The sequence below is a fragment of the Rattus rattus genome, chromosome 4 (assembly GCF_011064425.1).
Source record: "Rattus rattus isolate New Zealand chromosome 4, Rrattus_CSIRO_v1, whole genome shotgun sequence".
Lineage (NCBI taxonomy): Eukaryota > Metazoa > Chordata > Mammalia > Rodentia > Muridae > Rattus > Rattus rattus.
In genome coordinates, this window is record NC_046157.1 from 32,818,305 (window position 1) to 32,844,200 (window position 25,896).

At 43.7% G+C, this 25,896-nt stretch overlaps 1 protein-coding gene across 1 annotated transcript; it reads left to right on the forward strand.

The window, feature by feature from the left end:
- The first annotated feature begins 5,707 nt into the window (after positions 1–5,707).
- On the forward strand, positions 5,708–12,704 carry Dppa2 (developmental pluripotency associated 2). The gene is made up of 7 exons (XM_032899301.1): positions 5,708–5,740; positions 6,776–6,917; positions 8,093–8,244; positions 8,348–8,401; positions 9,877–10,129; positions 11,505–11,700; positions 12,611–12,704. The coding sequence occupies exons 1-7, from the start codon at positions 5,708–5,710 to the stop codon at positions 12,702–12,704; spliced, it is 924 nt and encodes a 307-aa protein (XP_032755192.1).
- The last annotated feature ends 13,192 nt before the right edge of the window (positions 12,705–25,896 follow it).

The window sequence follows — 25,896 nt, forward strand, 5'->3', positions numbered from 1 at the left end:
CTTCGCACAGCCTCATAGGATGAAGTGCTGAGAAGGTCTATCAGGAATGCGCTGGAAAGGGGCACAACACAGCTGAGGATGTTCTGTGCTGGTAGGTGAGGCAGTTATGGTATCGGACCATAATCTCAGTTGAGGGATAACAGACCCTGAAATAATACAACTAGGCTTTGGCACTTGATTAAGTCAACAGGCTAGAACTACCAAGAAGACTGAATGGCAGCCAGAGGGTCTTGACCTCAAGGACTATGAGGCTGGGGTCCTTGTGGGCAAAGCAGACAAGCAATCAAGGGCTGTAGCTCGGGGTTGGGGGATTTAGCTCAGTGGTAGAGCGCTTGCCTAGGGCGCAAGGCCCTGGGTTCGATCCCAGCACCGGAAAAAAAAAAAAAAAGAACCAAAAAAAAAAAAAAAAAAAAAAAGGGCTGTAGCTCAACATGGACAAGAAAAGAAGTCAAGAAGAAAAGGGATATAGTTCAATGGTTAGAGTGCCTGCCTAACATCCCCAAGACCCTGGGTTTGGTCCTTTGTGGTGCATAAACTGGATGTGGTAGCATATACCTGTGATCCCATCTCCTAAGAAACAGAGACAGAAGTTGACGTTCATCCTTTGCCACATAGGAAGTCAATTTAAGCTCCCTGAGACTGTCTCAAAAAATAGAAACAACAGAAACAAGTCAGAGCTTAGAGGAACAAGGGATCTTCAAGGGCAGTCATCCAGACTAAAAGACGTGATCAAGTCAGCTTTGGTGGATCAGTAATTCAAGAGTAGCCTGTACTACACAGTGAATTTCCACCTCAAAAACATGTATTGTAACACATGATGGGCAATACAAGAGCAATGTGACTTCCAGCTGAGTCACTGAACCAGAGAGACTGGCTTAATTTTCCTGAGAGGAAGAGGTTTGGCCAATCACAATTCTTGTTTGAAATAAGTGTAGTCATTTATTTGAACCAATCACAGTCTTGCCTCTTGGGGGAAAGATAATTATTGAAGCTGAAGCTTGTATTTTGAACCAATCATACCCTCTTTCTTCTTTCTTTCTTTTTTTTTTTTTTTTTTTTTTTTTTTTGGAGCTGGGGACCGAACCTAGGGCCTTGCGCTTGCCAGGCAAGCACTCTACCACCAATCATACCCTCTTAACACCAGGCACCCATATGCTAGACTATCAGGTCAGTGCTTCTCTATTGGCCAGGCATAAATGATTCCAGAGTCACCTAGAATCCACCAGACAGGACTCTTGAAAGCAAAAATCTATAATCTACTGCTTCCAGCTGTGATGGTCCATGTCTTTAATCGCAACACTCAAGGGAGGAAGAGACAAGCTAGCCTGAGCTGACCTTGTCTCAGAAAGAGAAAGTTTTCTAGCAACAGACATTCTACAGCTGTCTCAAGGTATGCTTGGAATGTTCCTAATGGCTTGTGCTGACCTAAGTGTAAACTACCAGTCTATCTGTCCTTTTGCCCAAGGCATCCAGGGCAGTAAAGGAGAACCCAACAGCTGCTATATGGGGAGTCAAGTTACTCCTTCTCCGAAATCCATCTTTGCCTATTTCAGGAATGCTTACAAATGCAAATTTAAAGAACTAATGGTGAAAAATGGTGAAGTTTAAGCAAATCTTAAATGCTCGACACCGGCACGTGCTTTAGAGATAGTAGTGGGCCCCTTCTTTACAACTGAGCTAGCCCAGTCTATGAGGTAGTTGTTACTTTGAGATAGGCTCTCCTGTGGGATATTTGGCCCAGCTAATGTGGAACTTGGCTTCATAGCTGAGTATGACTTTGAACTTCATACTTCGACCTACGCAAAACTGAGATTGCAGGCTTCTGCCACTACAAGCAAACCTGGTTTACAAGGTGATGAGGACTGAAGCCAGAGCCTCATGCATGCTAAGGCAAACACTCTGCCTCTGTCTCTGCCTCTCTGCCTTTCTGCCTCTCTGTCTCTGCCTCTCTTCCTCTCTGCCCCTCTGCCTCTGCCTCTGCCTTTCTGACTCTCTGCCCCTCTGCCCCTATGCCTCTGCCTCTCTGCCCCCTCCCCTCTCCTCTCTGCCCCTCTGCCCCTGCCTCTGCCCCTCTGCCTCTGCCCTCTGCTCCTATGCCTCTGCCTCTCTGCCCCTCTGCCTCTGCCTCTGCCTCTCTGCCTCTGCCTCTGCCTCTGCCTCTCCCTCTCCCTCTCTCTGCCCCTCTCTGCTCTCTCTCTCTCTCTCTCTCTGCCTCTCTCTCTGCCTCTGCCTCTCTGCCTCTCTGTCTCACTGCCTCAGCCTCTGCCTCTCTGCCTATGCCCCTGCCTCTCTGCCTCTGCCTCTTTGCCCCTCTGCCCCTCTGCCTCTGCCCCTGCCTTTGCCTCTGCCTCTCTGCCCTTCTGTCTCTGCCCCTCTGCCCCTGCCTCTGCCCCTCTGCCTCCGCCTCTGCCTCTCTGCCCCTCTGCCCCTGCCTCTGTCTCTGCCTCTGCCTCTCTGCCTCTGCCCCTCTGCCCCTCTGGCCCTCTGCCCCTCTGCCCCTCTGCCCCTTTGCCCCCTGCCTCTGCCTCTGCCTACGCCTCTGCGAGTGCTGGGATTAACGGCCTGTGTCACCACTATATCTTGCTATATTTATTTTTAAATATTGTGTGTGTGTGTGTGTGTGTGTGTGTGTGTGTGTGTGTGTGTTTGTGTGCGCGTGCGCGCGCGCGCTGGGGATCCGACTTGAAGCATTATGCACTCTTGGAGCTAGGTATCCAGACTTCCACTGAACTACTTTGCAGTGATTCTTACGCTTCAGCCTTCTGACTATTGATTCTATAGGCATGAGGCACCACACAAAGCCAATGATTTGCGCTCTCTCTCTCTCTCTCTCTCTCTCTCTCTCTCTCTCTCTCTCTGTCAGGGCCTCAGTATGTAGTTCTGGCTAGCCTGGAACTCCCTATGTAAACTAGGTTGGGTTGGAACTCACAGAGATCCACTTGCCTCTGCCTCCTAAATGCTGGGATTAAAGGTGTGCAACACCATGCCCACTTTTATAATATTCTGGTTGCTGTTTTGTGATGCTGAGAACCAACCTCAAGTGTTATGAGCATTTGGCAAACATTCTACCAGCCCTACAACTCCAGCCCCAAATCTTACCCTTTTTGAGGGGCGGGAAAGGAAATGGGAGGTGTTTAGGAGGGCTTCTCTTGTTACCCTGGCTGCTGTAAACTGTACAGATCATTCTGGCCTTGAACTCGCTATCTCGATTCCAAGTACTGGGATTAGAGGCCTGAGCTGCCCCACCTAGTTTAAAAGGGCTCTTGTTATCTGGGAGTGGTTCTTGCCTTTAATCTCAGCTGTATTGAGAAAGACATGCAAAACTGTGTGAATTTTAGGCCAGCGTGGTCTACATATCAAGTGCCGGCCAGTTGGAGCTCTACAGTGAGACCTGTTCCCCCCAAAAAAGAGGGACTGCTTTTTTATATTTTTATTTTTTATTTAACCAGTCTTGAACGACAGTTGTACATGAGATCCCCATAGTCTCACATCTTCTCAACTATATCTTTGCCCTTGTCCTTCTCCAAGTCCGCTTTCCAGGAAGGTTTTGTTGTTTGTTTGTTTGTTTCTTTGTTTCTTTGTGAGCCTTAGCCTGATGATATTCACCTTGCTGGGGTGTATTCGAGGGTGTTGGACTCCCTTGGGACTGCACAGTAGACAGCACTAAGCCACCATGTGGGTGCTGAGAATTGAGCCGCAGTCCTTCAGATGAGTACTTGTAACCTCTCCAGTCCCTCAGCCAGGCTCTATGGTACGGTGCTTCGAATCAGACCCTTAGCAAGTTAGAGGCAGAACAACTAAGACCTCAGGGTGAACTACAAGCAAACTGAACAGATTGGGCTACATGAGGCTTGAAGAAAAAAGTTTGGTTGTTTATTTGGTTGCTTTGTTCTTTGTTTTGTTTTGTTTTGTTTTAGAAAGAACAAAATGATCCAAAAGCAAGCTGAAAGAAATAAATATAAGACTATAAAATTGGATAAATAAAAAAAAAAATGTTAGTGTTCTGTTTGTTTTTGAGACAAGGTCTCAGGTATAGCCAACAGGGTAGCCCAGACTGGTCCAGAACTTGGTAGCATAGCCCACCCAGACAAATCTCAAACTCAGGGACCTGTTGGTCTCTGCCCCCTGCCTAAATACTAGCCCTAAAGATGTATGCCGTTATACCTGACTGATTGATTATTTTTTTGTACAAGAAGATAAATTTTTGGCGTTTGTCTTCATTTCCACTGCCTAGTCACATTAACACAGGCATTTCATATGTTCCCTGTTGTTAGCTGGTTGTCTGTCCTGCCCTGTGTGCGCTGATGTAGTGCCCTAGAAGGGGATCATATAGCATTAGCGATATAAACCTGCCTAAACTATTTATTTTGTTCATCTCAGACAGGTCTCACTATGTATTCTTGGCTGACCTGGAACTCTATTTATAGGCCAGGCTGTGGTCTGCCTTGGCTTTCTGAGCACTGAGCTTAAACGTGTATGCCACCACATCCAGCTTTAGGGAAAAGGTTGCTTGTCTTTTAAATTTCAACTGAAACTTTATTTTGTGTATAGATGTTTTCCAGTATATAGGCACATGTGTATTACCAAGTACTCTTGGAGGTCAGAAAGTCTTACTTAGAAAGAACTCTAGCATGTGAATGGGGCATAGAGGCTCCTACAGTGATCTCTGTACTTGGGATGCTGAGGCAAAAGCATTGTCAAAAGTTCAAGGACAACCTGGGCAACAACCCAGGCTTTATCTCCAATGCCACAAGCCTCAGGCCACTAGGTCATCTGTCTCAGTCATCCAAAGCAGGAGTCTGATACCCACATGGGAAGGAGTCCTTGCCTGTGCATAAGTCTCTGGGCATTGTTCAGTTTCTATTCCACCAAGGAGGAGCAAAGGCTGTCTGCTATTAGTGGCCAATCTCTAGAACCAGTTTTGGCAAACCTTGATTTGGTCAGTGTTCCTAGACTGTAGAAGAAGCACCTGAGGGGATCGAGGAAATACAGATTCCTGGGACCCACCCTCAAAGGAATGATTCTGATAGGTTCAGCTTCATAATTTAGATTTCCAGAAAATTCCTCAATAAATTAAAGATTACCTTTTTTTGGGGGGAGGGGGGCTGTCCTTTCCTTTCTTTCTTATTTTATTTTTTATTTATTTACTTTTAGAGACTCTGTAACCCAGGCTGAGTGGAAAAGTTTGTTTTTTTCACTTTTTCTAGGTCTCCTGTCTCAGACTTGGTAGGAACTGCAAGGGATTTAGAGCTTCAACTTGGAGGTTTAAAGCCTCCTTGTTTCCTGCCTCAGCCTTCCCTGCACTGGGGTTTACTAGCTTGCACCACCCTGAGGGAGGGAGGGTCTTTCCATGTCATCCAGTCAGAACTCTAGGTCATGACCCTCCTGCTTCTATTTCTGCATCCGGAGCACTGAGGTTACAGACATTCTCCAGCAGGACAAGCTTGAAAGTCTACATTTTTAAAAAGGAGGAGGGGGGCGGGCTTCTGATTTACGTGAGAACTCAGCATTGAGCCATCAATTATCTGCTGAGACCAAGAGAACTGATAAAATAACTGTCAAAGAGAAGAGGGTGGAGAGAGGAGGAGGAGGGGAAAGAGCTCAATTGGACAACAGGAAGACAGGAAGTAGAAGGAGTCATTTACCTATAAAAGAAGTCGGCATCCATTCAATTGCCGCCTTTGTCTTCTCCCAAGCCTGCCTGAAAATGTCATTCTTCGGCCAGGAGACTTACAACCAGGTAACTTTTCGTTCTAAGAGAATTGATTTTCTCTTGGGAGTTTCTCTTTTACTCTTTCTAGGTCTCCTGTCTGGCTTCCCAGGAACTGCAGGGGTTTAAGGCTTCAATCTTGGAATCCTCTCTGCTTGTTAACTTTTTTTTTTTTCTACACGCTTGACACTGTGCTTTTCCTGGGAGTAAAATGGAACTGCTTCCTAGATAAAGTAGTAAATTGTCCCAGCAAGGAGAGCGGTAGCTATGGTAAAAACCTATCGCAAAGGTGAGCGAAAATTAAGTGGAAATTTTTGATAGCTTAAGCATTTAAAAAATGAAGTTTTTGTTTGTTTTTTTTTTTTTCCTCTAAGGAGAAGTAGCCAGTTCAGTACTGCTGATGCCTGGTTGGTGGGTTTCCCCATCGGGGCTTGTGTGATTCTAGGCTTGATAAGGGCCACTGTACCAAGCTAGAAGACAGAACTGGCCACGCCAAGTCATCACTGCTTTTAGGCCTCATCATGATCATTTGACTTGGGGGTTTGTTTTTGCTTTTTGTTGTTGTTTGTTTGTTTTATGATTGTTTGGTTTTTCCAGACAGGGTTTCTTTGGATGTACTGGAACTTGTTCTGTACACCAAGCTGGCCTAGATAGGCCTGCTTCAGCCTTCCGGAGGCTGGGGTTAAAGGCATTTGCCATTACCCTACTACTGGGTTGTTTTTTACAGTAACAGGAGCGGGTTTGTGTAAGGAGAACTCTGAAAAGGCGCTATACAAATGGAAACAGAAATTTTCAAGTTTGAAAGTACTGGTGTTGAAGAGATTTCAATGGAACAAGGGAGGGGAGTGGACCAGATCTTCAGGAACTTCCTCAAGGAAGCGTCACTCCCTAGTTAATGCTTTGCTTTTTTTGAGACTTAGAAAGTCCTTCCACAGTGGCCTGGTAGTTCCTAGCATCCTGCTTCCTTAGTCTTTTTCTGATTTCAACACTAAGTCTCTGGCGATCATTGAATCCAGCAGCCTTGCCTGGAAAGTAAGCAGAATCCCCCACTGCTTCTTTTTGCAGAACCAATCCGAGGGAGACTTGGATGAAGAAAGTCTGGTTTTAACGCTGGTCCCATATACTGAGGAGACAACCACAGAATATCCTACGGAATTAAATGATTCGGAATTAAATGTTTCTTCAACCATAGACCACAAACCACCAGGTATCATCAAACTTAAGAGTCCTGGAGAAACTAGTGTAGGTTTGAGATGGATTTCTCAGTAAGACTTTGGGAAGTCAAAGAAGAAAAAGTACACTGTTTGGATACAAGGATCATTTCGTTGCCTTGGCTAGCCTGCTGATTTCTAGACCAGGCTGGCCTCAAACTCACAGAAATCCTCCACCTCCTCCACCCTCCAACACACCTCCAGTTTTACCTCCCTGGGGCTGGGGTTAAAGGCATATACCACCGTATCAGGCAGGCTTTTTGGTTTCTTGTTTGTTTCTTAAAGAGCTCTTAACCGGTTAAGACTTTGGGGTTTATTTTTGAGTAGTTTTCCCCCCTCAAGGCAGAATTTCTCTGTGTAGCCCTGGCTGTCCTGGGACTCACTCTGCAGAACAGGCTGGCCTCAAACTCAGAAATCTGCCTGCCTCTCCCTTCAAAGTGCTAGGGTTAAAGGTGTGTACCACCACATCTGGCTTGCTACTGGGCTTTTTATTTAACTGAGGATGGACTGAGCTCCTGATCCTATTGCTTCTAGGCTGTAGGAGCTCCCATTATATTCGTTTGACACTAAGTGAAGTTTTGTCCATGCCTCCTACAGTACGTGTGCCTCCCAACTAAATGACATCAATAGTCCTGATACATGTTAAGCCAAAGAATTTGTTTCTGTAGTTGTCATCGTCAAAGCCAATAAAACCAGCAAACAAATATGCTTAATATTCTTAAGCGCACCTGCCTTTTAATCTCAGCTCTTGGGAGGCAGAAGCAGAGGCAGCGGCAGAGGCAGATCTGAGTTTGAGGCCACCTTGGTCTACAAAGCAATTTCCAGGACAGTCAGGGCTACATAGAGAAACCCTGTCTCCAAAACAAAACAAACAAACTGGAGAGAAAAAGAGAGGAAAAAGGGAATTTCAGCTGTCTAGAATGCATACTGGCAGATAAAAACATGATTAAAATAAGAATTTTATTTAGAATTTAGAATGTAAGTGTGGGTTACTGTCCCGGGTCTCCTATTTTAAGGGGTGTGTGCTCTTGGTCAAGTGAACTCCTCAGTTTTTTTTCTCTCATAATTGGAGGAAAACAAAAAGAAGCTATCTTTATGTACAGGGTGGTTTATGAGAGTAATTGTAAAGCAGTCACCGGATGCTATTGCTTTCTTCCTATTCTTTTCTCAGTCCGCTCTCAGGTGAGGTATGAGGGAATCAAACATCCTACAAGAACCATATTAGGCACCTGTCCTCCGCCCACCCTGCCTCCGATTAATGAGGTGTCCCGGAACACTCTGCGGGAGTGGTGTCGTTATCATAGCTTAAGTACAGATGGCCAGGTTAGTGCCTCCACTTGGACCCCTGTTACATGGGCTGAGTATGGACAGTTTGGTCTTGTTTTAACTTTATTTTTATTTATTTTTTTTTTATTGATTTCCTTAGAAAGTTGAGGTTTATTCAAGACTTTGGAGACATTCATATTCAAAACAAGAATGTGTAAGTGATGGCTATGATGATGGGGTGGGGGTGGGCGCTCCCCGTGGGGTGAGCTGTTTCACTGAAATTGTTCTACGTAATCTCCCCTTGAAGGCAGGGTTACTGACCTTCGGGAGAACCAAATGTGTGGTTTGAACTCAGAAGGCTGGCCCCTACCTTTAACCATTTTTATTGTGTTTGTTTGTTTTTGTCTGTTTTGTTTTTGTTTTTTTGTTTTTTTTTTGGGTTTTTTTTTTTTTGGTTTTTTTTTTTTTTTTGAGACAAGGTCTCCTGGTATAGCCCTGGACAGCCTGGAACTCAGAGATCCATCTGCCTCTGCCTCCTGAGATGAAAGATGTGAACCAGCACACACAGCAGGATGTCTGGAATGGTCTCTAAGTGTCTTAGGCTGGCCCTCAACCCTGTGTGGCTAAGCAGATACGAACTGTGAATGCTCTATCTTCTACCTCCCAAGTCCCTTGATTACAGGCATGAGCCATCGTTCCTAGCAGTAAACTGCTGAGGCAATCCTTTACAGTGTGGTCCTCCCGCCTGCCTCAGCCTCCCCTGTCTAATCGCTGGGATTACAGGCCTGCATCACCCTGACTCCACATGTATAACGATTCAAATATAGTCCAGTAAGATTATTTCGTATTTAGACCTACTCCAAACCCTCTGAGACAGCAGCAGTTTTCCATCTCGACAGGGTTTTTGTTGCTTTCAAAACTGGGTATGGGAGGGAGTTGGGCATGACCCACTCCTAGCATCCTAGAACTGGGGGTGTGGGGGCAGTAGGGTCTACATACAGTTCAAGGTCTTCCTCAGTCACACAGTAAGTTCTAGGTCAATATCGGTGTCACCTCGAGATAATAGAAGGAGCTAGATGGGTGGCAAACTTCCATCCCAATACTTGGGAGACTGAGGCAGGAAAGTGGGCCACAAATTCAAGGTCAGCCTAGGCTACAAAATGAGACCAAAACAAAAAACCCAACCACAAGCACAAAAAGGAACAAAACAAATTCCCCCAAACAAAGGAGTGATTGGGTTCTTGTAATCCAGCCTGGTCTTGAACCTGTGATCTTATCTTGATCTTTTTTGTGCAATGCGTGCATCTTGTACCTGTGTGCACATAGAGGCCAGAAGGCGGCTTTTCGTATCCTATCAGTGTGTCTACTCCTTTGTGGTGCTCAAGTTTTCTCAGCTCTTCTGAAAGCCAGCTAGCACCAGCAAACCTGCCTCCTTCCCCCCAGGAGCTATAGTAATAGGCATTCTTGGGGACACCCAGCTGATTACACATTGTTGCTGGAATCCTAACTCCAGTCCAGTGATCATCCCCACTGAGCCATCTGTCTAGACCAATCAGTGCTTTTGGTTTTAACTGCCAAAATGTTCTCCCCTTTGAGAACCAACACTGTAGGAGAAGTAGCGCTTCAAAAATGGTGAAATTTGCATATCAACTCTGAGCACTTTTGAATACTCGTGAATTCCACTTGCAGTATATTCCCAACACACCTCTTGAGGCCAAAAAGCTGTGTCCCAAGAAACCGAAGATGGTCTTCAGAGGAATTGGGCCTCCAAGCAGCTGCCAAAGTGAGAAGCAGGAGAATGGTGTAGTGGAAATTCTAACGTCAGCTCAGGGCTCCACATTCGCAGCCTGGGGAAGAATTGCTATGAGAGCTGCTCAGTCTATGTCTGTGAATCGTTGTCCTCTTCCCTCTTCTGTGGAGGCCTTTCTGCCAGAAACCGTTGGTAAGACCTCCCTAAAGATGTGAATGTTACTCTTTAGAAGCATGGTTAAAGTCTGAAGACTTGGTTAAAGTCTGAAGAGGTTCCTGTGGTAGGGCGGTGCATATATGTAATCTCAGCACTTGGGAGGTGGAGGCCTGCAGGTGGGTAGTTCAATGTCATCCTTTATGATAATGTCAAGGGCAGCCTGCTTAATCAGAGACCACATTTCAGAATGAAGTGAACCTAGAATAGTGGTTCTCAATTTTCCTAATGTGCAACCTTTCGTACAGTTCCTCAGGATGTGGTGACCCCTACCCATACAGCTTATGTTGTTGTTACTTTATAACTGTAATTTTGCTACTGTTATGGATTGTAATAAAAGTATTTTTGGAGATAAAAGTTTATCATATGGGTCGAGACTGACAGGTTGAGAACCACTGATGTAGAGGATAAATATCGAAAGAGTTCCAGGACAGCCATAGTTACACAGAGAAATCCCGTCTCAAAACAAAATTCTGGATGGCATAGCTACACAGGTTCATTGTGTTGGAGTCTTCTATTCCATCAATCTTTAGGTCAGGACCTTGGCACCTTAGAATCGCTTTGGAGAGTATCTTGAAATCAGATCCCTCTAGGATCATTCTTCAGAATTATATTGGCTCTCCATCTTCTTTTATGCTCCCATGTGATTTTTTATTTTTTGAAAGTTTGGAAAGTATATTGAACCTCAGGTTTGCTTTCAAGAAAAGAACTGTGTTTATAATATTGATTCTTTCAGTGTAAGACCATGGGGGGGGGTCCTATCATTTCACTTTCTTGGTTTCTTTTATTCCAAAGTATGTATGCATTTATGCATTGAGGCAATTGTGTATGAAATTTTTCCTACCATTCATGGCTCTTTTAGTCAGATCAGTGCAAGGTAGTATACTACAGATAAGTGGACTCTGAGTTAGAATACTTATGCCAGTTCACTGGAGAAAATGGTATTTAATACCATAAATACTGACTACCTCTACTGTTACAGGGAAAGCAAGGGTTTGTTGGGCTTGGCTCAGAAGGAAAGTCTTTTGTAGAATTCTTGAGGTCCTATATTTAACCTCCATGTTGAGGAAAGAAAGAAAAGTATTAAGTATTAAGGATAATTCTGCAAAGTGACTGAGAGGTTCCTGTGGTCAGCAACTGTCATCTGGTTGGTTTTCCATGCCTTGCACTCAATTTATCTTTTTCAAATACTTAGTCTTTCAGTGCACATTGCATAGAGTTTTTACAGTAGATGAGCTATCAGAAAATGCATTTGACTTTTAGCAAAATGTAAGAGAGCACATTCAAGAGTGGTTTACTGAGAGGTGGTGGGAGTTGCCTTGATTTTGCTGTCTGTTTGCTTGTTTCTACTCAGGAGTCAGATGGTGTGTTGTCCATGGCAGGCAGTGCCCTGCAGATAGAAAAGGCTGGGTTCGCCTGCAATTTCATGCTGGTCTCACCTGGGTTCCAGATACTCCCCAAAGGATGAATTTTCTCTTCCTGTTACCAGCCTGTGTTATCCCAGAACCAGGAGTGGAAGATAATTTGCTATGTCCTGAATGTGTTCACAGGTAACCTCTTAGTACCTCTCTAGGCATGGGAAACTGAAAAACAGAAAGATGTCTAGATGAATTTCTGAATAACTGAGCAGAAGCCGCAGAGCAGCCACCTTATTTTTCTAATTTCCCATTTTGGTCAGATGAAAATAGCTAACAGAATTCACAAGTGTGGCTTTTTCTCATAAGTCTGAACCATGTGCCTGACAAGTGTGGAACTTAGACTGTTATTAGGGGTTAGGAATTTAACTCAGTGGGCATAGTACTTACCTCACTTGAATATGAACCTGGATTCCATCCCCAGCATAGGATAGAATCTGAGGTAGAGGCCAGCCAAGGCTATGTGAGACAAAGCCCCAAGGAAAGTGTACATTGGTCTTATAAATATCGAGAGATATTTATCTGAGATATATTTATTGTGTTTGTTTACATCACTGATTATGTTTGAGGACACAGGCATGTCTCAGCCATGGTACATGTGATTCACAATAAAAAACCAGGCCCTCATGTTCCCTGGTAACAGGCACATTTACCTGACAAGACATCTGCCAGCCCTGAATTATTAGACTTCAGAACTCAACATCTGTCCATGAGTACAAAACAACTTTCTATGCTTTGAGAATATTTGGGCGCATGGAATATGTGAACTCTGAGAGTATAGAGGCAGCCTTAAGTGTAGCTCTTCCTTCATTAATCCTAGCACTCATGAAAACCACCTCAGGGATTCCAGAAATGGGTTCCTTATTGTTTTGAGTCAAAAGGTCTAGACTGGCTTCAAACCCAACAGAGATCTATCTACCTGCCTCAGCTAGTGCTAGGATTAAAGGTGTGTGCTACCACAGCCAGCTTTAATCTTTGTTAAGGGAAGACTATGGAATCTTCCCCTAGCAAGTTTTTAAAAATTTTTCTAACATTTGTCTTACAGCAATAATAAGCTCATGAGAAACTTCAAAATGAGGAGCGGTAAAATGAGGAGCCATTCAAAGAAAAATGCCCCACCACCAAATATGCCACCTTAGACAATGTCAAGATTTTATTTCAATCTGAAGGGAATGGAAGAAGCAAAGAAAAAACATTCTGTGTTCCCTCGAATGGCTAAAAATTCTGGACATCGGTCTTCAGAAGCCCCTCCTATCTCTTCCAGCAGAATGGAGACTCTGCAGACAAATCAACATCCATTACTGTAATAACATTCTGCCGAATGCTAACATCTGTGGCGTCTCCTCATGGTCTTGTGCTGGATTTGCTAAATGCTTAGCTATCTGAGAAATGATATTGTTTTAGTGGGTTTGTTTTGTTGTACTTTTTTAAATAGATTTTTATGGGGGGGGTGTTGGGGAGCAGTTTCAAATTAGGAACATAGAAAGTACTTTTTATAGTTTTTTTTTTTTTTTTTCCCCCTTGATTAAGGCTTTATCATGTAACTCTAGCTGGCCTGGAATTTCTAGGTAGACCAGAAACTTGTCTTCCTAAGTGTTGGGATTTACGTGCTTGTACCACACTTCCTAGCCAGTACTAACTAGTCAATATATTATTGACTATAGTATAGAGTTCATTGCTTGTGCTAAACAATCTTTAACTGTTGACAAGTGTCTAGAGTGCCATAAAGTTGAAATCATATAGTATGCTCCCTTTCAGATTGGCATTAGGAGTAGGCATGGGAGAAATATCTATGTTCTCGCTTGATTTTTCTCTTTAGTGCTGAGATCCCATTGTCCAAGATGTGTCTTATGAATTGATGCTATACTGGTGGACACCTAGTTGTTTCATGACAGCGTCTCTCGCAGCACAGGCTGGCCTTGAATATATTTTTAAAATGTATTACTTTTTAAAATGTATTTCCCACAGTGATCACACTCATTGTCATTGTCTTCTCTTATTGCACGTGTAGCCCCGCCAATCCCTCCACCGGGGCCACTCACATGGACGTGACCACAGAGAGCTATTCGCTGGTGCACAGACAGCTCACCAGCAACTAAACTGTGATGGCTCTCCATGCCAGTAGCTTCCCAGGAAAAGCAAGGCTCCCCTGAACCCCTCGCCTCTCCTTGGCTGAATGGGCTTGGTTTATCCTTGGGACTTCATTTCCTAAGTTCTGAAGTATACCACTGTGTACAGTGCTGGGCATTTAACCCAGGGCTGTGCGCATAGTAGCAAGTCACATACCTTACTTACACAGCTACGTTCTCAGCTGTAAATGGATAGAGCAGGGATAGAGACTCTTTGTCGAGCCCAGGCTGGCCCCCCAAATTCACAAACATGCCTCAGTGTCTGTTCACTCATGCACATAGGATTGAGAGTTGCATCTTGTGCCTTTGGCTTGTTTTTAGGAACTCATTGTGTAGCCTAGGTTGATGCCAAGCTCTTGATCTTGCCTCTGCTTCCCATATCGCCAGAGTTAAAGGTGCCCAGATTGCAGGTATGCGGCGGTGATGTATTGCTGGCATTAAACTGAGTCTCCCATAGCTTGCAGCTAAGGGTAACTTTTGAGCTTCTGATCCCCTTTTTACCAACCTAGCGCTGGCATGGGTATGTATCACCATTTCCACTATTATGAAATGTTCCTAAGGTTTTTTTTCTGTATGCTATTCAAGCACTCAATATATTGGGCTATATCTCCAGCCTAGCATCTTCCATTCTGTTTTTTTGAAATAGGGTCTCATTCCAAACCAGGTTGCTCTCAGATTTATGTTGTAATCCAGGCTGGACTTGGAACTAATTCTCCCTCAGCCTCAGTGTTCTCATACAGAGTGACATGCATAAAGAGCATAGATGTGTACAGATTCTGCAAGACCCAGGACCTAGGCGGCAGAAGCTAGAGAAGAAGGAGCACAAAGCCATCCTTATATATGGTAAACAGCAAGTTGAGGCCAGATTGGACTACACAGTGATCTTAGAATTTTGGGGTCACATGAGAACAAACAACAAAAAGAAAAAAAGAAAGGAGAGTAGAACCAAAGAAAGGAGGAACTCAAGAATCGTTTGAGAGACTGGAGAGAAGGCTGAAGTTAAGAACAATCACTGGCTACTCTTCCAAGCATCTTGAGTTCATATACCCAGTAACCTCATGGTAGCTTATAACCATCTATAATGAGATCTAGTGCCCTCTTCTGACCTACAGGCGTATATGCAGGCAGAATGCTGTATACATAATTTTTTTTAAAGAATCATTTGGACATTTAAAATGGAGGTAGAAGGTCATAGTTACTCAAGCTTTCAGTCTGCCTCTGAGTTTAGAATTGCAATGTAGACACCCAGGCACCTGTCGGCCTCTCCATGCAAATTGGAATATTGTTACATTTTTGAGTTCTGCGGATTGGTACAATGGATTCCTTTTTCCTCAAACTACCCGGAGGCAGAGGCAGCATAGAGTCTTGCCCTGATTCTGCCTCCCACCCCCAAAATCAGGAACCTGTGACTGCATTGGTTATACTGGATAATCTCAAGTCGTTTTTCCATTTCAAGGGCTTCGATTTGCAGAGCCTGGTGGCACAAGTTTTTAATCCCAGTACTTGGTTAGCAGAGGCAGGCCTTTCTCTTGAGTTGTAAGGACAACAGAGTTCCTTTCAGGACAGCCAGTGCTACTCAGAGATACCCTGCTTAAAAAACCCGAAAATCTAGAGCTTTAATTTAATCAGATTTTCCAAGTCTCTTTTGCCCTTCTCAGGAACCAAAGGATAATTTAGAGGAAAAGACGTCTTAAAAATCACTGTCTTCAAACAACTCAGTCTCAGAATTTACAGAAAGTGCCTACCAGAACTTTAGGAACCAGGAAAGAAACTTCTCATAGTATAGGTCCAGAAACTAAGCAGTGGTTGGTGTTATCAAGGTGGTCATAAAAATGGGTGTTTTGATAAAAGGAACAGCATAAGATAAGACCTGAGCACGGGGAGAATGAGGTTTGTTTTAGTAGCTCTGATGAGATCAGGGCTATGCTCAGTGCAAGGAGACAGTAAGATGATCCTATCATAAACCACCACGCCCCCAGCCCCTGGTTAATTTCTGTTTCTTGTACCAGGGATAAAATCAGGCCTTGTAAGCAAGCTGGGCTCTTCCGAACCTCTGTACTGACAAAATATTCCTGGGCTCTAATCCATATGAAAGCTGTGCAGACTTATCCTTAGTCCCTGAACAGCCCAGTTTGCTATCTACTTTTCCATCCAGCCTACATTGTACTAAGCACCACTCAGAATGAAAGCGAAGCGTGTAGTGCCAGATGTGGTGCCTGTCTGTAATCCCGGCACCTGGGAGGCAGAGGCAGGTAGACATCTTTGTGAGTTCCAGGCTAGCCAGAGTTTCAAGGTGAAGTTCCTGTGTCTGAAGAAAGGTGAGGATACAGAAGCATGAGGTTGGGTATGCACATGTACTTAGTCATTTTGCCTAGACTTGAACATCTGGAAACAGAATCTGTGTTTGTGTGTGTGTTTGGGTGGTGGTGGTGGGGGCGGCTATCCTGGATCCAATCTCTTTGCAGACAGTCATGTTCAAAGTAAGACAATATACAAATGCATTTCATGATCGCGATTTCACTCCTTTCTAATCTTGTTTATGTATATGGTTGTCTACATGTGTGTGGAGTCACCACAGAGGCCAGAAGAAAGTGTCGGAGCCCCTGAAGCTGGAGTTGTAGGTGACTGAGAAGAGGTGCTTAATGTGGTGCAGACAACCAGAACTTGGGTCTTTTCCATAGGAATCAGTTCAGCTACCTGGGACCCCCCTTATTCTGGGCTATGCAAACATCTCTTTTAATAATGCATTTGAACAGCCTAGGACCCTCACTCGCACACCTCAAAGGTGTGTGAAGATAAGAGGGTCAATTTAGGGCAGTCGGTTTTCTCCTACCGTGTGGTAACTGGGGATCAAATTTAGGTGTTATCCTCGAAGGAGAAGGCATTCGTAAGCATAATGCTTCCTTGTGTACGTACTTCATTCCCTTTACCTGTTGGACTCCTGAGCTGTTTCTATTTTCCAGCTTATTGATGTAGTAAACATGTTAGCATTCTGCTTAAGCTCCACCCCCACAGTTACCTGGCAACAGCCAGCTATGCCTGACACCTTGCTCTTGCTCTCTTTATTCTTCCCCACTTCCCCCTTTGTCCCTTCTCTCCCCATTCCCCTCCCACTTCTCTCCACGTGCTCCTGGCCCGCCTCTACTCCTTTTCTACCCTCTCTCTGCCCTACTGCCCTCCCCCCCCCCCGGAGCTGGGGACCGAACCCAGGGCCTTGTGCTTGCTAGGCAAGCGCTCTACCACTGAGCTAAATCCCCAACCGCCCTACTGCCCTCTTAACTCCACTCCCCATGCCCCGAATAAACTCTATTCTATACTCTACCACCATGTGGCTTTCCCTGCTGAGGCACCCCTTCCCCCCAGACCTCCATAGAACATAATCCTCCTCTCTATCTTTTATAAATACAACAAAACACAAATGGTTTATTGACATAAAGTACTTCAGGTATGATGTACTCAAAAGCAGGATACCTGGGTCATCTGGTTTTGGAGTTTGAGGAACCCCCATACCAACTTTCATAGTGACACAGACTTATGTCCCCAGCAGCAGTATATAAAAGTCCCCTTTCCACCCTCCTGAGCATTTGTAGTCGTGTTTCTTCTGGCGGGTAGACATTCCAACTGTGATGAGTTGCAAGCTCAGTTTAGTCTAATTTACATTAGCCAACTGGCGGAAGATGGTGAAGTCTGCTTCAAGAATTTATTGAGACACGGTTGTAAGGCCTTTTGTTGTAATTTAACTTTGCATTAGAAATATCGCTTGTCTTTTCAATGGTGTATTTCATCAAGATGGTGATTATACTGGTGTATTTTGTGGTACCCAACCAGGCTGTTAATATCTGTAATTCGTGTTCCATGGAGAATTCTACAAAGGAAGTCTATGGGGGCAATTATCCCTTCACTGATAATTTTGATAATGTAGCTAAAAAATTAGAGTTTTCTTAGGCTAATCCACATGGCCTTGGTTCCCTCAGCTATTTCCTGCCTCAACTACTATTTTCTCCAAGCGATCATTCAAAGGGTAATTCTATTTCCTGCTGGGCATGGAGACTAATGCCTGTCATTTTAGCACTCAGGAGGTGAGGCAGGAGGTTTACTGTGTTTGAAGCCAGGTTGGGATACAGTGAGATTACTACACCCCTCTCCCACCCCCAAATGATAATCATTCTATTTCAGGAATCCTCTTTTGGGTAAATAGCTTCTTTTGGTGGGGTGCTTATTAAATATATTTTAATGTAGGCTAATCATGAAGGCTAAGAAAGAGATTAAAATGAATGGAAGACACACCTGAGAATGTGGGTTTAGTGTCTCTGATAGTTTCATAAGTTGCTCCTGATCCTCCTGCCTCAACCCAGAGTGCTGAGTACTAGGGTCACATGCGTAATCCATTACACCGAGTTTCTGTGGTGCTAGAGAGCCCACCCATGGCTTTGTGCCTAGTAGCCAAGTGCTCTAACAGTCAAACTACATCCCTAATACTCCAAACTCTGTCTTTCTACTCTGAAATCTCAATCATCTGGCTTTCCGAGACCCTTCACATTGGACGCCATTTAAGTCTTTGAATTGAACACCTGGATTCCTATGCTGATTTAATTCTCAGAAGTTGACTCAAGTTTGATGTGGTGGAATATGCCTTTAATCCTTGCACTCAGGGTTGGAGTAGGAGGATCAGGAGGTCAAAGCTGACTTCACAGAAAATTCCAGTTCGATCTAGGCTACTAGAGACACTACCTTAAGAATGAGAGACAGACAGAAAAAAGCGCCTTCAGCTGGTCTTGTAGTGCACACTTATAATCCCAACATTTGGGAAACAGGCAGGAGAATAAGAGTTCGAGGCCTAGCTGGGCTGTAGATTGAGACCTTCCTTCAAAAATGCAAACAGCTGGGCGGTGGTGGCACACGCCTTTAATCCCAGTGCTCTGGAGGCAGAGGCCGACAGATCTGTGAGTTCAAGGCCAGCCTGGTCTACCGAGTGAGTGCCAGGACAGCCAGGGCTACACAAAGAAACCTTGTCACAAACAAGTCAACTAAAGTAAAGCCTAGTATTCAGTTCTTACAATTCCATTTCATTTGGAGTTGGCAAAGATGTGCTTCCAAGAAGACTAGACACAAATTCTTATTGAACTGAGTGGTTATAGCATACACTTTATCCCAGTACTTGGGAGACAGAGGCAAGTGGATCTCTGAGTTCAAGACCAGACTGGTCTACAAATTGAGTTCCAGGAAAACAGAAAAAAAAATTTGTTATTAATCTTTTTAACTATTTTTTTCTTTGCTGACTGGATTTTTTTTCTCACAATATATCCTGATTATGTTTTCCCCTCCCTTTACACCTCCCAGTTTCTTCCCACATAATTCTTGAGACAGGATCTCATTCTGTAGCCCTCTCTGGTCTGGAAATCAACATGTAGACAGGCTGGCCTTTGGCTTCTGAGATTACAAGTACATGCCTCAATGCCCAGTTTATCATTTTAAAGAAACCAGTGGGGCTGGAGAGGTGGCTCAATGATTAAAGAGCACTGACTGTGCTTCTATAAGTCCTGAGTTCAATTCCCAGCAACCACATAGTGGCTCACAAGCATCTGTAATGGGATCTAACGCCCTCTTCTGGTTGTCTGGAGACAGTTCAGTGCACTCATACAAAATACATAAATCTTTTAAAGAAAACAAAACAAATTAGTAGTCTGATGTCTTCTGAGAAATGCTGCCTTATAGTTTTGAGGAATACTATTGAGGGCAGAATTACAATAAAACATTTCTTATTTATACCACCTGGCTGACCCATTCTCAGAAAAACAAAAACGTGTACTTTTTCTCACATGCACATCTTTTAAATGGGTTTAGTTGTATCTTTGTGGATGTGCCGGTGGGAATTTGCATCTGAAATGTGGGTTCGGGTGGGTTCAGAGTGCTGGGCCGGGTGGGGGTGGGTTCCAGGCTGCTGGGAGCCACCTTGTGGATGGTGGAGAGAAGCGAGGTCATTGCAAAGGTGCAGCTGGTTGGTTTGAAGGTGGGAAGGGGGTTGCTGGGGACAGGAGGATGGGTGTGGGGGATAGACAGGGACGATGCTGGGCAGAGAAACAACAAAAGCAAAGCTTGTGTGAAAAATGGCACAATGCAACTTAATTCCTTGTAAACTAATAATTAAAAATTGATGGGTTGGGGCTGGGGATTTAACTCAGTGGTAGAGTGCTTACCTAGGAAGCACAAGGCCCTGGGTTCGGTCCCCAGCTCCGAAAAAAAAGAACCAATAAAAAAAAAAAAAATTGATGGGTTGGGGATTTAGCTCAGTGGTAGAGCGCTTGCCTAGCAAGCGCAAGGCCCTGGGTTCGGTCCCCAGCTCCAAAAAAAAAAAAAAAAAAAAAAAAATTGATAAATAATAAATAAAAAAATTAACTACAAGCACAGTTATATATTCTTCAGCTTTCTTTTAAGCGAGCTGGTGCTAAAATTCCATTGGCGTGTGAGTGACAGGCAGGTTTGCACACTGTTTGGGGACTTTAGAGTCAATTGGCACTTGCTATTCATGTCTTTGAGCAGCCTTGGCTGCCCTGGAACTAACTGGTAGATTTGTTTTTTGTTATTTTAATTATATGTATGTATGTGTATGTATGTATGCATGCACACATGCATGCATATAGGAATGCAAGTGTCCACAGAGGCCGAGGAGTCAGATTCCCCTGGAGCTGGGGTTATAAGACCGTGTGAGCCACCTGATGTGGGTACTGGGAAGAGAACTCAGGTTCTCAGAATAGCATGCATTCTAAAACAGAGTCATCTCTCAGCTATATTCTTTCTCTTTTAAGATGATATCTCTTTCTACGTAGCCATATTTGAACTAAAATTTGCTATGAAGACCAGACTAGCTTTGAATCTGTAGCAATTCTGCTGCCCATACCTTTCTTTTTTTTTTTTTTTTTTTTTTTTCTTTTTTTTTTTGGAGCTGGGGACCGAACCCAGGGCCTTCCGCTTGCTAGGCAAGAGCTCTACCACTGAGCCAAATCCCCAACCCTGCCCATATCTGTTTTGTTGTTTACTTATTAGGGACAGGACATCTCTTCTTAGTCCTGGCTGTCCTGGAACTCACTATGTAGACCAGACTGACCTTGAACTCAGAGATCCATTTCTTGAGTGCTGGGATTAAAGGCTTGTGTCAGAACACTCAGTCGTTTACTTTTTATTGGTACAGGGTCTTCTGTAGCTCAGTGTGGCCTGGACCTCATTAAGTAGCAGAATTGGACCTTGGAATTGAGATCTTCCTGCTTCCACTTTCCAAATGTTATGGGAATAAACATCAGAGATGAGCACATCATAATGTATCACCTCAGTTTCTGCAACCATAACATGGGTCTCTCTCTTTTTAGTGTCGCTGATATCCCATTATCTTCAAGGCCACCAAATATTACCAACCTTCCTAGACAGTTGTACTATGTTACATGTTGTAAAACTCACCCTCCCTTGAGGTGTCAGGGTGTGTTGGTACACAGGGAGACCTCACCCTTCTCAGAGAAGAAGGGGACAGAGGGATGGGGAGGGGCTACGCATGTGGGGGGACTGGGAGGAGAGGTGAGGGCTGCAACAGACAAACAAACAAATAAATAGAAAAACCCTCACCCTCATTTCCTGAGCCCTTTACCCATTGAGAATATGTTTATTGTTTTAAACTGTGTTATATCTACTAATCTCTTTCAGGTGCTATGCTAACATTTGTAGTAGACATTATCTAAGAATACAGGCAAAAAATGTATCTTCATAGGAGAAATTTGCTTGGTGTGTTAGCATACCCCTGCAATCCAAGTGCTTAAGAGGCAAAGGGTCTTTAGTTTAAAGCTAGCTTGAGGTACATAGGTTCAGGCTAGCTATGGCTAAATAGTGAGAGCTTGTTTCCAAACAACAGGACAAACAAACAAACATTTTTCCCCAAAAGAAAGGAAAGAAAAATCTAAAAGGATAGAAAAAAGAGTATTGTAATAACTAGGCACAGGCTAGGTCAAGTCAGGTGTGGTGGCACATGCCTTTAATCCCAGCATTTGGGAAGCAGAGGTAGGTGGATCTCTGAGTTCGAGGCCAGCCTGGTCTACAGAGTGAGTTCACGATAGCCAGGGCTACACCGAAAAACCCTGTCTCCACCTCTCCCCTCTCTATATACATTGCCCCCTGAAAAAGATCAGGTTAGGTTTGGGAGTTAGAACTAATCTACTGGATAGTTCATTATTTAAATACACACACACACACACACACACACACACACACACACACACACAGGGTAGGGGCAAGGGGAAGGGAGAGGAGTGCCCTGTTAGCTTCCAAATGGACTCTTGGAAGAATTAATCACCAATGATAAATGTTCACTGTCCCCTAAGAGCCAGATTCATTGTGCTATTTTGAGCAAATGCTATTCGTCAGTGTCGACCCATAATAGCACCCATCTGTTATGCTGTTTGAGATCTGCCCATGAGGTCAGCCCAATGACCTGCTTGGCTCCAAATGACCACAGCCCTAACAGGCCTGTGACTATCACCAAATAATCTTCTTCAACCACTGCTTCACCCTAACGTCAGTACGGTGTTTCTTCTTTCCCAAGTCTGCTTACCAGCCCTATTGGAGAGAAGAAAGCATAGGTTTTCAGTGTCATCCACTACTGAACACTAACAGGGTATGCACTTTGTAAACACATTGTTTTCATCATTAGCAAGGCAAAGGTACACGGGCACAGGATCTCAACTTTAAAGAGCTTCCTTCATGGTTATTCCTTTTTCTTTTCTTCTTTCTTTCTTTCTTTCTTTCTTTCTTTCTTTTTTTCTTTCTTTTGTGGGCATGCGAGGTCTTTCATATACTGCTTGTCCACCCTCACGTTACTGTGGACCTTTTCTGTCACTACTTGCCATCTACTGGAGCCAACGCTTTTGCCTTTTTTTTTTAAAAAAAAAAAATTTTATTGGATATTTTCTGCATTTACATTTCAAATGTTACCCCCTTTCCCCCTCTCCGCTGCTTCTATGAAGGTGCTCCTACTCCCACCCACACACTCCCACCTCAGCAACTTGGTGGAACTGAGCCTTCACAGGACCGAGGGCTGCTCCTCTTATTGATGCCAGACAATGCCATCCTCTGCTACATATGCTGTTGGAGCCAAGGGTCCCTCCGTGTGCATTCTTTGGTTGGTCATTTAATCCCTGAGAGCTCTGGAGGGGGGGTGGCGGGGTCTGTTTAAGGTTATTCTGGACAGGGTTGGGGATTTAGCTCAGTGGTAGAGCGCTTGCCTAGCAAGCGCAAGGCCCTGGGTTCGGTCCCCAGCTCTGAGACAAAAAAAAAAAAAGAAAAGAAAAGAAAAGAAAAGGTTATTCTTAACAATAGAAATATCTTGGAAATTTTACTGTGAGTCACTCACCAATTCATGTTCACTTTGTGGATTCAGTACCTAGGGAAGGTAAAAGTCATACAGTAGGTGACAATACTGTGTATTGAAGAGGAAATTAGGAACTTGGGGGTAAGATGGACCAGTGCCAACACTGGGAACCTGAGCTGGATCCCCAAGAGCCACGTAGTCAGAGGAGAGAATTCATTCCCTCAACTTTTCCTCTGACTTCCATATTCACTTGGTGGGATGTGCACTCCCCCAATCAATAAATATACTAATACTAATAAGACAAAATTAAACAGTAAGATATACTGAAGATTTATGAGAATCATATTTTTGAGGCAATTATAACTGGTTTTATGGTCATGTATAAATAACCTGGAGTAACATATTTTTTCTTAAGGTAATAGCTCATGTGTGGCAGAATATCTTCTAATGACTGATCCTACCAACTCTAATTCGCAAATGTTAGCATTTTTACACAAATACTCCACATTCAGCTTGCTGTTTGGGCTCCGGGGATCAAAGTTTGTGTGACAAGTGCTTTTACCCAGTGAGAATTTCCCCAGCTCCAATTTTTCCTACTTAAACATTTAATTTGGGATCTAGAGAGATGTCTCAGTGATTAAGAACATTGGGGTCCAATAAAGTTCGCTGCACCCTCAAGAAAAAAAAAAAAAAAAAAGAACATTGGGGTCAGTGATTCAGAGCACTGGTTACCTTTACAGAAGACTCAGGATGGATTCCCATGGCAGATAAAAACTGTCCACGACTCTAGGGCCAGAGGTTCTGATGCCCTCTGCTGGCTTCTATGTGTACTGCATGAACACAATACTATGTAGGGACAAAATTCTTATAAAATATATACATCTTTAAAATCAATTAATTAACTAGGTTTTGAGTGTGCAAAACAATGGTTTTCATTATGACATTTTAACTTTTGTATATCATTGCGATGGTTTGTATGAGTGGCACTATTAGAAGGAGTAGGTATGTGACTGTGTGTGGGGGCTATAAGACCTTCCATGCCTGGAAACCAGTATAATGCTAGCAGCTTTCAGATGAGGATGTAGAACTCTCAGCTCCATGCTTGCCTGGGTGCTGTGATGTTAATGGACTGAACCTTTGAATCTGTAAGCCAGCCCCAATTAAATGTTGTCCTTATAAGAGTTGCCTTGATCATGGTGTCATAGTTGATATTCACCCCCATCACTCTTTCTTGTCCAATTCCCTCATCATCTAGTAATAGTTTATTCTTTTCCATTCTTGGGACTTTCTGGTTAACTATGGGTTTAACCAATCTTCCTCTTCCCCTTCCCACCCCAACGCTTGAACCAAGAGACTCTGCCACTCTGCAATACTGCAAAAATATTCTCCCACCCTTAAATTTTATCTATCTATCTATCTATCTATCTATCTATCTATCTATCTATCTATCATCTATCTATCTATCTATCTATCTATCTATCTATCTATCTATCCATCCATCTATCTATCCATCCATCCATCTACCGTCTGTTTTTGTAGAATGTGATGGTGCTTATCATTAGTCACAGCACTCTAGAAGCAGAGTAAGGCAGATTTCTGTGAGTCCAGGATCAGCCTAGATAGTTAAACTGTCTCAAAAATGAAACAAAATGGGCTGGAAAGATGGCTCAGCAGTTAAGAGCACTGACTGCTCTTCCAGAGGTTCTGAGTTCAATCCCCAGCAACCACATGATGGCTGACAGCCATCTGTAATGTGACCCGATACCCTCTTCTGATGTGTCTGAAAATAGCTACAGTGTACTTGTAAAAATAAATAAGTCTTTAAAAAGAAGACAACAATAATTAAAAAAAAACATAATAAATAAGAACAACAATATTTTTGAGGTAGGACCTTACAAAGAAAGCTATTTAGGCAGGCTGGCCTTGAACATGCAATCCTTTCAAGTAGCTGAGATTATAGTTGTCCACCAGTAGGGTAAAAATGAGGTGGCTGGGTGTGGTGCAGCTATATAGTAGGATCCTGTCTCAAAACGAGAGAGAGAGAGAGAGAGAGAGAGAGAGAGAGAGAGAGAGAGAGAGAGAGAGAGACTGAGAGACTGAGAGACTGAGAGACTGAGATACAAACACAGAAAGAGACAGATACACGCAGAGAAACTAACTCTTACTTACACAAGTGTGGGCTGGGCTTATTCAGATAGTTTTGATTGGTCCTATTTCAGTCAGACAGCCGTCTACTCTGAGAGAGCAGCAGTCCTAAACAAAGGCACAGTGAGTAGCGATGCACACATGGTATCAGAAAGAAAGGAAGGTCTTTCATCTTACTCTTTTACAGGAGTCTCACGAGGAAGAATCTGTTCTTCTGGCCTTACTGACCCAGGACAGTCAGATTTTGCTACTCTGTACCCACATATTGTTTCCAACATATGTTAGGGGGCAGACATTGCTTTCAATGCCTTCCTGCATTCAGCACACGGCCTTAGACCCAGACAGCACATGCCACACACATCGTTTTCAGTCAGGAGTATGAATGGGTCATGAAGAAATAGGCAACACAGTACGTCAGAGGCTGGGCATTGAGTTGAGCTTGTAGGAGTGGATTTCATTGGAAGTCCAAAGCATAAGTATAGTAAGACTGATTGCAATATTGTCCACAGAGGTCAGTTAATGTTGAGTGGGTTGAGTACACAGTATGTAAGCAGAGCAAGTGCATAGTTACAAACAAGCTCAAAGCACTATTACCTTGGTTACAGGTTGAGTGAAAGCTTGCTTTATAAAGTCAAGCTTTAAAGAGCATTTCTCAGAAAAACCATGTCCTCAGGGGTATCCAGTTGGTGGACAGAGAGAAGAGACAAG

What these genes read in the sequence shown, in the direction of transcription:
- Dppa2 (XM_032899301.1), top strand. Translation starts at nt 5,708, where the DNA reads ATGTCATTCTTCGGCCAGGAGACTTACAACCAG. An exon ending in CATATTCAAAACAAGAATGT is followed by an intron (nt 8,402 to 9,876) that starts GTAAGTGATGGC and finishes TTCCACTTGCAG; the next exon opens with TATATTCCCAACACACCTCT. An exon ending in CTTTCTGCCAGAAACCGTTG is followed by an intron (nt 10,130 to 11,504) that starts GTAAGACCTCCC and finishes GTTTCTACTCAG; the next exon opens with GAGTCAGATGGTGTGTTGTC.